The sequence below is a fragment of the Chlamydotis macqueenii genome, chromosome 4, assembly GCF_036417535.1.
Source record: "Chlamydotis macqueenii isolate bChlMac1 chromosome 4, bChlMac1.mat, whole genome shotgun sequence".
NCBI lineage: Eukaryota > Metazoa > Chordata > Aves > Otidiformes > Otididae > Chlamydotis > Chlamydotis macqueenii.
Genome location: NC_141559.1, coordinates 71594214 through 71607951, shown reverse-complemented (window position 1 = coordinate 71607951; position 13738 = coordinate 71594214). Strand labels below are relative to the sequence as shown.

The following is a 13738-nucleotide window of genomic DNA, read 5'->3' as shown; positions in this document are numbered from 1 at the left end:
TTAAACAGTATTATTAGATAGGAATGATCAAATAAAGCCTGATTTTTCTTTAAACTGTTTTAGATTCTGTAGAGGTCCACTCTAATTGGATATGTAATACTAGATAAATAATAATTAAGAAGAAAATAAAAGGAAGAAAGAATTTTCTGACTGCTGTACTGGGGACCACGCTGGCTCCGTGGGTGTGTAATTAAACAATGCATCGGGCACCTGTTCTTTGTAACCACTGCAGTCAACCGTGGCATAAAGTAAAAGTTTTAAGCTTTAAACAAAATACCTCATGTGACCACCAGAATAAGGATTTTAGAAATGTGGTAGCTGGGAAGGTCCTTGATATGTGTTTTAACTGCGTGTTAGGAAGAATACAGTAGAGATTATTTTATTAAAATCACACAAGAAATGTTTTTAGTATCAATTGAGGAATAAAATTAGTAAATAGATAAGTATATGTAACTGTAAATTGCCATCTGCTCTGAACTGTATAGAATCCCAATAGTAAATGGAGCCTTTCATGAACTCTCAACAGACTCATTTGTCAGAAAAATTCTGTATGTCCCTAGTGCAAAGTGCCAAGAGAGAACTGCATTTCTAGGATCACCTAAATGACTGTCTTGTAGACACTAACGTAGATACAGCTTCTACAACAGGCATTGAATTGGTTCTTCTGCTTCTGTTGAGGTAAAACTACGCTGGGTTTGGACACAACATTATTTCTGATGTGGTCATCGTCTGGTGTAGAGTATCTTAATCGAGTTCAATTTTTAAGCTTTTCAGAGCACGAACAGTTGTGTGTTTATATGTTATCTTGTGCAAATTGCAGTCTTTATAACTATCTGCTGTAATTCAAGTAATAGATGATAATTATAGCAGTAAGGTTGTGTGAGCAGGGACTGTAAGGACCTTAAGGATGGTTTGTTTTCAAGAAATAGAGAGAAGTCTCGGCCTCAGCATCTTTTAGGAGACTTTAAGTCCATGAATAAATTTGCAGAAGTGGTCTTTCAAGAATTTAGTTTAGTTTTTTTTTTTTTTCTTACCAGAGGATACTTTATGATGCTTGTCAGAAACAATTGCTTTTTAACTATTCTCATCACCTTAAGTTAACTCCTATCTCAGGCATTTGACTATCAGCCAGTCAGAGAGAACTGGATGACAGAGCACGTCTGATAGCCAAAGGAGCGATATCAGAGCTGGTTAAACAGTGTTTTACAGTGGAGTCGCTGCCTGAGACCTTCCTGCCAGACAGCTGCAATGTGCATTGCTGCAAAAGCAAACAATACATGGCTGGAGTGTCAGATATCAGTGTCTTCAGGGCATGGGATAGTGCTGGGGAAATATTCCCTGTCTAGCCATCCTCCAAAAATAAATAAATTGGAAGAGTTGAGCCTGGCTGTGAAAAACTAATTATAGTTGAGGCCTTTGCGTTCTTGGCAAAGACCAATCTCTTCCTTTTTCTGGAGCTGCTTTTAAAGAAGTCAATTTAAGGTGATTTGAGCGTAGTTATAGCCTTGGGATAATTACTGCACCGCAGATTTATTGTTTAATAAAAATATTAATTTGTTAATCAGAATACATAATTTTCTTACTTATCACTCCTGTCCATACACAACTTGAATGAATAAGTACGTGATTATGTTATCCTTTTAATGGATTTCTTTCTCTAACACACTGTCTTCTCTAATGCAGTTGTCCACAAATAGAGACCCATACCTATTATTTCATTGCTGCAGAGGTAGGGAAAAATATAGCCAGAGGCATTAAAATATTCTTGGTTTTTTAAACTCTATAGTGAATTGCAAAAAGGAAAAATAAAATTGACTGGAGTTGCGGCAAATGATAAAGAATAGTGTGAAATCCTGAGCCTGTAAAAAACATTTCAGAACTCTTTAAATAGTATATTAAATAACACAACTGGGATTTCGCTGTATTCGTGTGTTTGTAAAGTGATCTAGGCAACACAGCTATAGAAGATACTTAGAATTTTACCATAGGTTCAAAGATGTCTTTTCACGGATCTCCATAGAGCAAATTGCTTTCCAATTGAATTTGGACTGTAGCAAACAAGTTAGTGTTTTGTATCAGGAATGCCCTTTAAAATATCGTTATCTCGAGCTTTTTCAAGTTTATTACTATCAAAGAGAGAAAGAGCACTTATTAGAGCCGAAATTAACGTTAGCATCATCAACCAGATTTCCTTTTTTGCCATAGTGGTTTATTCCATTAAAATGTTCAGGTTTTATTGAGAATCTGAGATCCTTAGCAAAGATGGACTTGGATGGAATATTAAATTGCAGATAAACGTTCACATCACGGAGCTGATACTCAGCTAAGTAGCACTCATATTTTAGTGTAATATGGCTGCAATCAATGAAGTTATTCCTGTGAAAATGGGTAACAGGAATTCAGTTCAAGATTTACTGTCTTACTAATTTTATTTCTTCAGTTGATGAGTTTTAATCAGTATGGTGTCATTGTGGAAGCTTTTAAATTGCATGATTCTGTTTCCCTCTGGATTAATTTCTCATTGAAGTATTTTAAAAATGAGCCATTCTCTGTTGTCACAGGTGCAGGTGGTGTATCCAACTTGAAAAACATCTATTATGAATTTATTGAAAGTTAGACAAAGAACGATTTACACACTTCTAGGTACAATTATACGAAAAGATAATGTATAAATAATTTAATCAACTCTGCCAGAGGGGAGAATTCTCTTAAATGAGTCTAATTATTCTCATTCCCATGTGAGTTTGGACTTGAAATTAACCTTGCAAAGCACAGTCTTTTGCAAAGTATTAACATAAGAGGAACATATAACTTGCTTTGCTCATTGGCTAAAATCTTTTAGCTTGAATAGTATTCCGTACAAGAACAGAGATGTCATAAAAACACTCACATGGCCATCTCGGGTATTGTAAAGCTTGCAGTCCTGTACCTCTGTGTTCTAGTTGAGTCTTTAAAACCTGAAACCATGGAAGCTTTTCTCGCTATTGAAGTAGCCAGGGTACTTCTCAGTCATGTAGACATTTCTCCCTTTTCTGTTGCTATAGTTCACACTGGCATGGACTGCACTTTAGTAGTGCCATTGCATGTGAAATTGCAGTAGTTAAGGGAGGTGACTTTTAGAGTCTTTGAAATAAAAAAGCTCTGTAAATAAAGGCAATATTAACTTTAACAAAGTTACAATACCAGAGTTAAGAATGAGTCTGTTTTGACTGTTTTCATACTGACTACAAGCTGTGTGACTTGTCTGGACTCAATGTTCTGAAAGCGCATCAAGCAAACAAACAGATACACAACTGTGAACATTGAACCCCTTCACCTTGGAGAATAATCTTGGTGTTTCAAAATCCTGGAACCCGTATTTCTCTCCGGTGCCTAGAGACCAAGCTGATGGGCATTTTTGTAAATAATAACTAAGTAGATAATAAGTCCTGCCAAGAGATTTTAATCAGATGTCTTATATAATTTAATATAGATGATCTGGAAAACTTTCACTATGGAGTTTCTCATGAGAACTGAATCTGTTCCTCATTTTCACATTGCTCATGTTCAGGGATTTCTTGTCAGTGCAAAGTTAGTTGCAGTCAGAAATATCAGTATAAATTCTAAATGTTAGTCTTCATTGGTTTATTTTAAAGTACTTATTTTTCAGAAGTATCTGAAGTTAGTTTTATTTGACTACTTCCACAACAAACATGCAGGGAAGGGGAGAGCATTATGCCCTAGAGGACTGCCTAAATTTTGCAAAAAATGTGTCCTTTGTGACTTGAATTGTACCTTCAGTTAAAATATGGAATTATTCTGCTCTACTGGGGTACAAATACTGCTGTATTGGGGTTTGCCGAAAGGTATATGGAAGAATAAATTGCATATAGGGAAAGAAAAATTCCCACTAAGATGCTCTAAAGAGTCAATACTGTCCAGCTGCAAGTTCTGTGTCTGCCTTTTAATAGGCAGGTCTTCCTCCGCTGCATGGGATTTTAATCATTATCATGAAGAAATGTATTGATGGCATTATCTGTTAGTACATAGGTTATTCACTGGGGTGAAAAAGAGGGGGGAAGACATTTTATCTTGTCTTTCCAAGCTATGTGGGAAACAATCCCTGGCTATTTTTAAGATGGATTTTAGGAAGTTATGTATCATAGAATCATAGAATGGTTAGGGTTGGAAGGGACCTTCAAAGGTCATCTAGTCCAACCCCCCTGCAAGGAACAGGGGCATCTCCAATCAGATCATGTTGTTCAGAGCTTCATCCAGCCTGGCCTTGAACATTTCCAGGGATGGGGCATCCACCACCTCTCTGGGGAACCTGTTCGTGTGCTCTACAACATATATGTTGTATTTCTCTGTATTACCAGGGAGTGGATTCTGCAGACCAAGTAGATCCCTCTCAGTTCTCTTTTAAACATCTCATTGATTTCAGAAAAGCAAGTTTGTAAATGATGAGATGATATAGGACGAGGGGTAATGGTTTTAAAATAGAGGGAGGTAGATTTAGATTGGATATTAGGAAAAAATTTTTTACAATGAGGGTTGTAGAACACTGGAACAGGTTTCCCAGAGAGGTGGTGGAAGCCCCGTCCCTGGAAACATTCAAGGCCAGGTTGGATGAGGCTCTGAGCAACCTGATCTGGTTGGAGATGTCCCTGCTCCTTGCAGGGGGGTTGGACTGGATGACCTTTGAAGGTCCCTTCCAACTCTAACCATTCTATGATTCTATACTGCTTTAGTTTAGAATTTGTCCTTGCCTTACTCTGTTGAAGTTGCACTCTTTTCTTGGAACCCTTCTTAGTGTGTGATACAGGGTGCCACCTATCATACTGCATAGACTAGGGCTGCCGAAGAGAGCCTGAGCTAGGTGACTTAACAGGTTGCTTCTATTAATAACTTAGACAGACCCGAGGCTCTTCTGGTATTCATGTTCCAAATGTAACATTAAGCATTCCACAATAGTTTCAGACAAATAATAATTAATATATGCAAATATATCAACTAAATATGAATTTGCAGCCTTTCAGTGATTGAGTACTGTACACAGAAAAATGCAGATGTGCATTTAGAAAGGCAGATCTTCCTCTGTTGACTCATCCACTTTTGCTCTCAGCTGTGTATATGCGGATAATGATTTCTTTGCTTGTGAAAATTTGAATGTGCATACGGCTGTCCCTAAAGCAGGCATGTGACGGTGCCTACAGATGAAAATGCAGGCGTTCCGTTCTAAAAAACAAGCCAAAAATTCAGTTCTTAAAGAAATAAAAATTTTCCAGTATCTACTTCTAAATACATTGTTCTCTAAGTAAATAAATAGTCACAATGTATATGAACAGGCCTATCTATGAGAAAGTTTGGAGGTGACTTGCACCATTTCAAATGCTCTCTTTCCTAGCCGTGACATTCTACAATTCTCTGTATTCACCACTTATTCAAATGTTACAGCTAGTCCATAGGCAGTTTGTTGTTTATTAGATTTGGTTTTGTTTTTCTTAACTCACATACAGCAAATCCTGTGACACTTACTGAATGCAGGGCAGTAAAAGCAATTTCCTAAAATTTGACTAAGTACATTTAAAGTATGTTGTTTCTGTTTTTCAAGTAATATTTGTGTAATGGAGACTTGGGGCGTTCTTGCTGCTTTCTGTTTTTATTCTACTGAGATAATAGGAATGCAAAGTAATTCTAACGTTACAAAGATCAGAATGAGATCTCTCAAATTCAGAATGAGTCTTTAGACTGGTCTGCATTTTGGGGAAAAATTCCAAGAGACAAATGTGGTAATAACAAAGGAACCTCTCAAAACCAACTCACCGAGAAAAGAATTGAGTGAATACTCACATGCCTGGAGTACTGTGAGTAGGGAGGGGAGAGACCACTAAATCAGAATCCAGAACTATTGCTCTTGCCGGCCTGTAAGCTGACCTTTGCCACGTCTTTGCCCCTTCATGCCTTGGTTTCATTAAACGTTAACACTGATACTGACTCTGCTTTGAACTTAATGAATGGAAAATGTTTCCTAATACTTCTTTTGATTTCTTGCCAAATATCTCCGATTCTGAAAGAAACTTGAGATGGAAAGTCCAGGAGTTGCAGCTTTGGTTCAGAAGTTTGGTATTTAAGTTCTGTCCCTGACTTCCTGTTTGGCCTTGAACAAAGCTTGTTACTGCCTTAGACTTGAAGGACTCCGGTTCCTATCAGCTGCCAGTTAAACCAGTGACGTCTTGGTTCCTAAACCCATTTAAAGGGTCTGAACGTTCACCTCTGTGCTCCTCGTGTTTTTTAAGTTTTGTGGTGCTAGAAGACAGAAACAGAGAGTTAAATTAGGCGCAAATGTGACTGAAGCTTTAGATATTAGATTGTGAGGCAGCACAGGCCATCTTGTGCTGACAGTGGCAAGCTGAGCATAAATGGGAGGCCATTGCCCAAGGAGCACCACTCCAGCACGCAGATCTCCCACTGTATAAATGTGGATTTCTAGTAAGACAGGAGAATGTACTGATTATATCATCCTGTCTCTGGGTGAGCTAGATCTCAACAGTAGCTTAGTTTTTATACCTCTTCTCTACCTAACATGGACAAATTCTCTTGCATGGCTAGTTCTACCTGAGTAGCTAGAAAGTTTATTGGTACTGCAGCCTCTGAGCTATGACCATCTTCTTTTCTTCTTCCACTAACATCTCTTTTTCATCCAATCTAGGCTGTAATCCTTGGGTTAAGAAACCTCAGAAGTCCACAGAACTGTGTTAACATTACTTAATCTCTTCTTCGTATGCACTTTGTACTTGTTCTTTATATTATGAGCAGTCCCTTTACTTTGAGTTTGCACAGCATCTAACAATTGTTTATGACTTGGCCTTCCCCAGAGAGCTGAAAGGCCCATAGCAGCTTGTACTCTTTCTGTATCTCATAATCCTGATATGACGAAGAATACAGAAAAATAACTGTCAGAAGCCCTGGTACTATCATAACGGCAGCATCTAAACACTTTTGATGGAAACATTTTATTGCCAATCAAAATGAAGCCATTTAAATTGATATTTTCATCAAATCACCACCAATGTGAGACTGTTGCCAGAGTTCCCAACTCCAGTATGATGTCTGAAGAGTCGTTGTTATAAAGACCATAGAATTAAAAATGGAATTGGACTGACATTGTACTACTAAGTAATTTTCAAGTATGGATCAATACCTTGCATTAGCATCTATTAGGTCCAAGGCAGCTTGAAGGAGCACACACTTAAGCAGCAGTTTCTGCTTTTGTGGTTCAGAAGAGTCAAATTTACGGACGATGTCATTTCAACTCTCTGGGCTTTTAATAAAACCCATACAGTACATGCTTTTAATGGAGCATTGGGTGAATGCCGTGTGATTAAAAAGTATTGACCCTGTGGTTCTTAGGGGTACTTATAATATAAATACTGGATCATCTCTCTGCCTAAGGTAAAACACTGGAATTTGAAGAAAAGGCCAAAGCCATTAACCTATTGACAATCCATTCCAGAAACCCTTGACTCTTGGACAAGAAGTTTGAAAGACAGAGGTTCAGACATTGGACCCTAGCCAGTGGTACTGTCATGACATGACTATTGTAGAATTGTCATTCAACAGTGAAAGCATATGGTATATCTTTTAAGACATGAGAAGAAAGAAGTCAATGGTTATTTAAAAGTTAGAGTTTGGTTCTTTTTTCATAGTAAGGTTGACATAATCACATCATGATATTATCAAGCATTTTGAGGCCTGAGTCTGTCCCTGCTTCTCTGATGTACACAACCTGGAAGAAAACTGTAGCTGTTTGGAATTAATTCCCTCAGCTGGCACATGGTATAGGAATGATATAACCACCACGTAGGAAGTGTAAAACTGGTAGAGCTTGATTTGTAAGCATCACAGTTCCCTTCTTGTAATGAAAATAGTGTGCACTAAATGACTAACAGAGGAAACCACTCGGAGAAATGCTTGTATTAAAAGTGTAGAGCCTCATCAGGACCACAGTAATCAATTACCCTAAACTGAAGCCCTGGCAGCTTCTATGAATTGCTATTGATTTCAACTACTAGTCAGTCAATCTTTCTAGGACTTCGCTAGAATGTAGGTGTGAGATGCAGACAAAATTAGGAGCTGGAACAAACCTCTGTGGAGAACACAGGGAATAGCTAGGTTTGGGAAGATACGTTATGCTGAAGTTTATTTTTTGAAAGTGCTTAAAAATTGCAAAAACCCAGTCCCACGCAGGGGTAAAAATGAAGTATCACATCAGCATATATTGGAATAAGAAAGATGAGAATTTTGTTTTTTTTACAAAGTTATTATGGAAAATTCTGTCTCGCTTTCTAAGGAAAGACTCTGTCCTCCATTGCAGTTGAATAAAGGGGATTCAGTTAATTTTTTTCTGACTATATCAATGATTTCCTTCTTTCAGTGAACCCTCAAATTATATAAAAATTATCACAAAATAAAGATACAAGATTCAGTCCTCTAAATGCTATAGCTTGTGGGTTGCAAGTTTGTCTACAAAATTCAGTTTCTTACAGAATTCCTTGATGGTTTCAGGAAGACGAAGCAGCTATTTCTTTATGCATACAGTTCACTTCAAAGGGAATTTAATCTGTTTTGAGGAGACTGTTATATTGCCATTATCATACAACGAAATTCATTCGGGAACCTTTTCTGCTCAGCAGGAACCCCATGTATTTTCCTCTTACTCGTTATGCATGTTTTGGCATGAGCATAAAGGAGGCGTGCTCATTTATATTCTGGCTGATCAAGTGGGGAAGTCCTATTAATGTGAATTTTGGATCAAGGTAAGGGTCATCTTTGTAACCTGCACTAAAAGGAACTTCATGGAGTGACTTCTCCCAGGGGAGGATATTTCTGTAAGATCAGTGGCCCAGAGGCAGTGGAACAAATCTTCTTCCTCCTCTCATTCTCATTTTAGTATCAGCTGCACAACAGCAGCACAAAATACTGGATTAGACCTAAACATACCATAGAACTGAATCCTGTACTCAGATTGCATCCCTCACACTGCGTGTCATTGCAGGTTGTTAATCATAGCTTTCCTTTTGCTCTTCTCTCCTTCCTCTCCTGCTGCTTTGCTTCCCTCCCTTCCCTCTCTCAGATCCTTCCCTAAAGCTTTCTTTCTCCTCTCAGTCAGGTCCTGTCCTGTCTGCTCACTCTCCCATATTATACCTCTGTTCTTGAATAATTTTGGGAAAGCAACATAGACACTTTTAGTCAAAGTTAAAGGTTACATTGCCTTAGAGTATCTTTGTTGCCTTTCCCAAAATTAACTCCTGGTCTTGTAGCTCTACTAACCCAACTGTAAGAACATAATCTCTCTCCATTGTGATCTCCAAGCATACTAGACCTTTCATTTCCATTTTGCTGTGGAAAGCATCTAGAAAATCTGATGGCCTCTTCATAGCTTTATTCTATTTCACTGAGCCAAGCAATGGAGGGGAGAACTGGTATATAAGACAGCAAACAGTTGGGTTACGAGGGACAGAGCGGTTCTAATTTTTGCAAGCAAGAAGATATTTTCTGTTCCTTGTTTTAATATTAATTAATTAAAAGACTGCCAAAGCATTCCAGCCCATTGCTGGCAAGGCACCAGTTCAGCCTTCCCTTAATGCAAGTATCTACCAGGAATCAAAATGTCTTGTTCTTGGCAAGCATGTGTGGGAGTGAAAGCAGTGTGAACATCTTTTTCATTTTCGTAGGGAAATTCCTACCCTGTTCAGGCAGAGGAGCACCAGTGTTTTTAGGACAACAGAACTGTATGCCAGTGTACTGCCGAAGGTGAATTCTTTGGTCTTTCTGTCTCTTAGAAAGCTTTGGTCCTAGTTGTCCATGCTCTGAAAATGTACCACGCGTGTGATACAACAGGAGTCAGGCGTGACTGGTATTTCGGATGTGAGTGGACTGGGAGAGGAGGACTGTGCCCCACTCAAGACATCCCTCCAGATGATATCATTGCAAGGGAAGCCATTAGTGTAGGAGGCAACTACAGATTTGTGCCATTGGAATGCTTTTCCCTTTAGCAATGGAATTTTCATTTAATCAGTTTCTGCCAGATTCCCTCTTCTTTTGAGCTCTTCAGGCTCACCAAAGGGCCTGTTTCTGAAGCACACTCTCTGGTCCAATTTTTGTGTTTTCCTGCCATGCGACATTGTGCTTAAAAGGAAGAAAAAGACACACAGGGAAAATGGAAAAATAGAAATGCGAAATGTCCCATGGGAGATGCTTGCCCTTACCATGTCATGCTAGTTTAAATACAGTTCCCACACATCACATGTCAAGCTGTACTTGATTGTTTTCAAATAGATGGCAAAAATCATGACATGAGGAAAATGTTCTTTTGTCTGACATGTTCTTCTTTTAATACATTGGGTTCTGTAGCTGTAAAAGCAAAGGCTAGTTTTCCACCTATTATTACAAATGCATTTGGGGTAAGTCTCCTCTGCAATTCTCTATTCCCTTGATTGTTTACTTCAATGCAAGTGTTATTGTTTTATTTTTTCTAAATCAAACGAAACGATGAATTTTCAGTGGTGCATTTTCTGTATGATCCTCAGTAGGCAATGACATTCTTTCTCAGTGGAGATTTAGATCACATCTGGAGATGCAGTCTTTTCAAGTATTTCCTGCTTTTCTGGCAGGAGAATGGAATATTTAATTTCGTTATTCAGCATAGGGTTATTCATTTCATGCAATGAAGGGAAATTCATCAGTATTGTCTTCAGCATCCAGAAAAATGATACTTACCATGACTGTTTCACATACTCTACTTATATTTTATATCTTTCTCATCGCTCAGCAATTATTCATCTCTCTGGTGAGAGGTGAAATTCTTGTATTGAGTTACTATAATTTCTCTGAACTCCTGAAAGCAATTCAATCTCTGAAAGAAATTGCTTTTACTTAAAGATATTTCTTGAGCCAGATTCGCCAAATACAAATGACTGAATAAAGGTTATTTTTTCGTGCTGATTTTCAAGAATATTTAGTGATGCTTTATAGAAGGGGTAAATCAATGTTGCTACATCTTAACATTCATTGCACTAATATTAATCATGATGGGTTCTTGGAGATGGATGCAAAGGTGATAGTCCAAGTAGGTGGGAATGCAGTTGAAATGCAACATTAATTCATTCCCAGTTGTTATTAAATGTCACAAGATATTCATAGTTTTGCTAGTATTTTCATTTTAAAACCATTTGATATAAAAAAAAAAATCAACGTGATGTATTTGTCTATGCAGAGTCACCAAGATAATTATCTCTGATTTTTTGTATTATGTTTAATTTCAATGTAGTGTCCCAGATCTGCATTTTTGCAGAAGATCAAAGTGTAGAGTGTAAAGGTGGTGATAGACTGTTCCCCATTCCCACAGAAATCAATTAAAGGTCTTCCATTTGGGAAGTGGGCACAGTGGGAACAGAAACAAGCTTAGTATCATGATATGTGATTTCTCTTGCCATCAGTAAAACAGATTTTCTCATTTATCTTATCTTCTGAGATGTTTAAATTTTGAACGTCAGCTGATTCAAATTTTATGTTCAGGGAATCCAGGCACTAAGATGATTTGTGTTTATGGCACCGAACTGGGACTCAGTAGATCTGAGTTTGTTCTGGCATGTATTTCCCATGTGGTCTTATGCAAATCCTTTATTGCCTCTCGCACAGCCTCATCAGTAAAATAGGGCAATGTTACTCCTCCTTCGAAGGATTTGTTAACATTTGGATGGCTGATCTACAGTGGATTGCTGAGAGCCATATGAAAATGTACAATCTTATATAAATGTACTGCTCTACATATATATGCTTCTTTCATTTTATGCTTCTACACCTCCTGCTTTCTTACAGCCTCCTCATGGGACTCTGTCTTTCATTCTTTTCTTATAAGCAATCTTCCACAGGCTGGTCTTCTCCAAATACATGCTAATTGGGTCCTGGTTTTTAAGCTCACCAAGGCAGGTAATATGTACGAGTGGATATATATATGTGTCGGAGAGGCACTATGTGAGCTGTACTTCATGAGGATAATCTTTTGTGATTCGATTGACAGGTGTGTGCTTGGGAAACTAGATCTTTGATGTATTTTTGTTCCAGATACGTCCACTTAAATGATGCAGATGTACAGTTCTCAGTCACAGAAATTTGTATTGATTTCAGTAGTGAGCATCATTTACATAAAAACCCAAGAATGCCACTTCAGATACTTCTTTCGCAAGTATTCAAATAGCAAAACCAATACTGTGCACAATGTCTTTTAGAAAGGATATTGCGTTAGTATATATTCACACAAAGCTGTTTGCATAAATGCTTCTATGTTTGCCACATTTGCCTTTGCAAAAAGTACATTTATTGTTTGAGACTTTTAACTTAAGCTACCTGTATTTTTTAGCTTAAGTTGCATGATGACAAAAGCCAGTGAGCCTCCTCTGGAGCGAATAGATCTGAGCTGTACATTGTTCCCTATCAATCAGTATTATCTGGGATACAGCAGTGATTTCAGTAGCAACTACAGGAGATGTAGCTACTTGCTTTCTCTTAGTTTTAATGAAGGTGAGAATTCCAGATCCCCTGGAATGCTGTTTCTTTGATGCCTTTGCACACACATGGCCAAATGTTGACCTATTAATGGCATCTGCAGTAAAACCATTGTTGACTAGTGACTCTCTGAGTTTGATGTAGATGGGGCAGGTATGAAAATTTAAAACCACCCTAGTGCTGAACAAATTAGTGTATCTTTATCTAAAAGCATTAAATGTATAGACATTTAAATAATCATGCTTCCTTCAAGAAGGCAATAAGAGTCATAGTTTACCTGCATATATCTGCATTTTCCTTAATGAAACTTCCATTCAGACATTGTAGATATAAAGCCAGCCAATATGGAGGACCTGACGGAAGTGATTACAGCCTCTGAATTTCATCCCCATCACTGCAATCTCTTTGTCTACAGCAGCAGCAAAGGATCACTGAGACTCTGCGACATGAGGGCATCGGCGCTCTGTGACAAACATTCCAAGCGTAAGTTCTTGCTTCATTGAGCCCCAGATGTCGTTAAAGTCTTACTATTCATGGACAGCATGTAGATGTGTGTATATTCCAGTGTATTAGCTTCTCAGTTGAAAAGAAAACAGCAAAGGGAAGAAAATTCTCTCATCTGTACAAGTATTACCTGTGAACTTGATAACAGTCATGTCTGTGGCTGGTTGCCATTGTGGTTCTTATTGCAGGGATCAGTGAAGAACCCACAACTCTCTAGCAAAAGAGAGATAATTCCTAACAAATATTTGGGGCTGGGAGAGTATTTAAGTAGATAAGCTTACTGTTTTGAATGCACAACTACTGTTCTGAATAGTGCAGCAAGTAAATTTTGTCATTCAAACTGCCTTCAAAATTTTGAATCCATGTTCTGGATTAAAAAATGTCAGAAGCCTTCCTAAAAAATTAGCCCAGCATTCCCTGTATGTTCTTTTTCAATAATGTGATGGATACAGATAGAGAGGAAATAATGCAATCAGTAATACGAGGTGGTGGTGGTGGTGGTAAGATACTGTGTTGGTATAGAAGGTGATGACTGTCCGAAAGTGATTTTATATAACCTGTGAGACATTGAAACGGAGACACCAATTCATGACAGTGCATATCTGACATCTACATAAGAACAAGGAAGCAAAATGTTAAATTGTGGGGCTGTCTGTTCTTGAAGTAAAGGATGAAGGAAAATGCA

General features: G+C 38.0%; 1 protein-coding gene across 6 annotated transcripts in view; it reads left to right on the top strand.

Moving 5' to 3' along the window:
• The window catches only part of PPP2R2C (protein phosphatase 2 regulatory subunit Bgamma), a 199387-nt gene that overhangs the window by 152492 nt on the left and 33157 nt on the right, over positions 1–13738 (top strand). For all 6 annotated transcript variants that reach the window (XM_086747237.1, XM_086747239.1, XM_086747238.1 and 3 more), the window contains one exon: positions 12868–13032. In XM_086747237.1, the coding sequence (XP_086603363.1) occupies positions 12868–13032 (165 nt within the window). The remainder of the gene's footprint in view (positions 1–12867; positions 13033–13738) is intronic.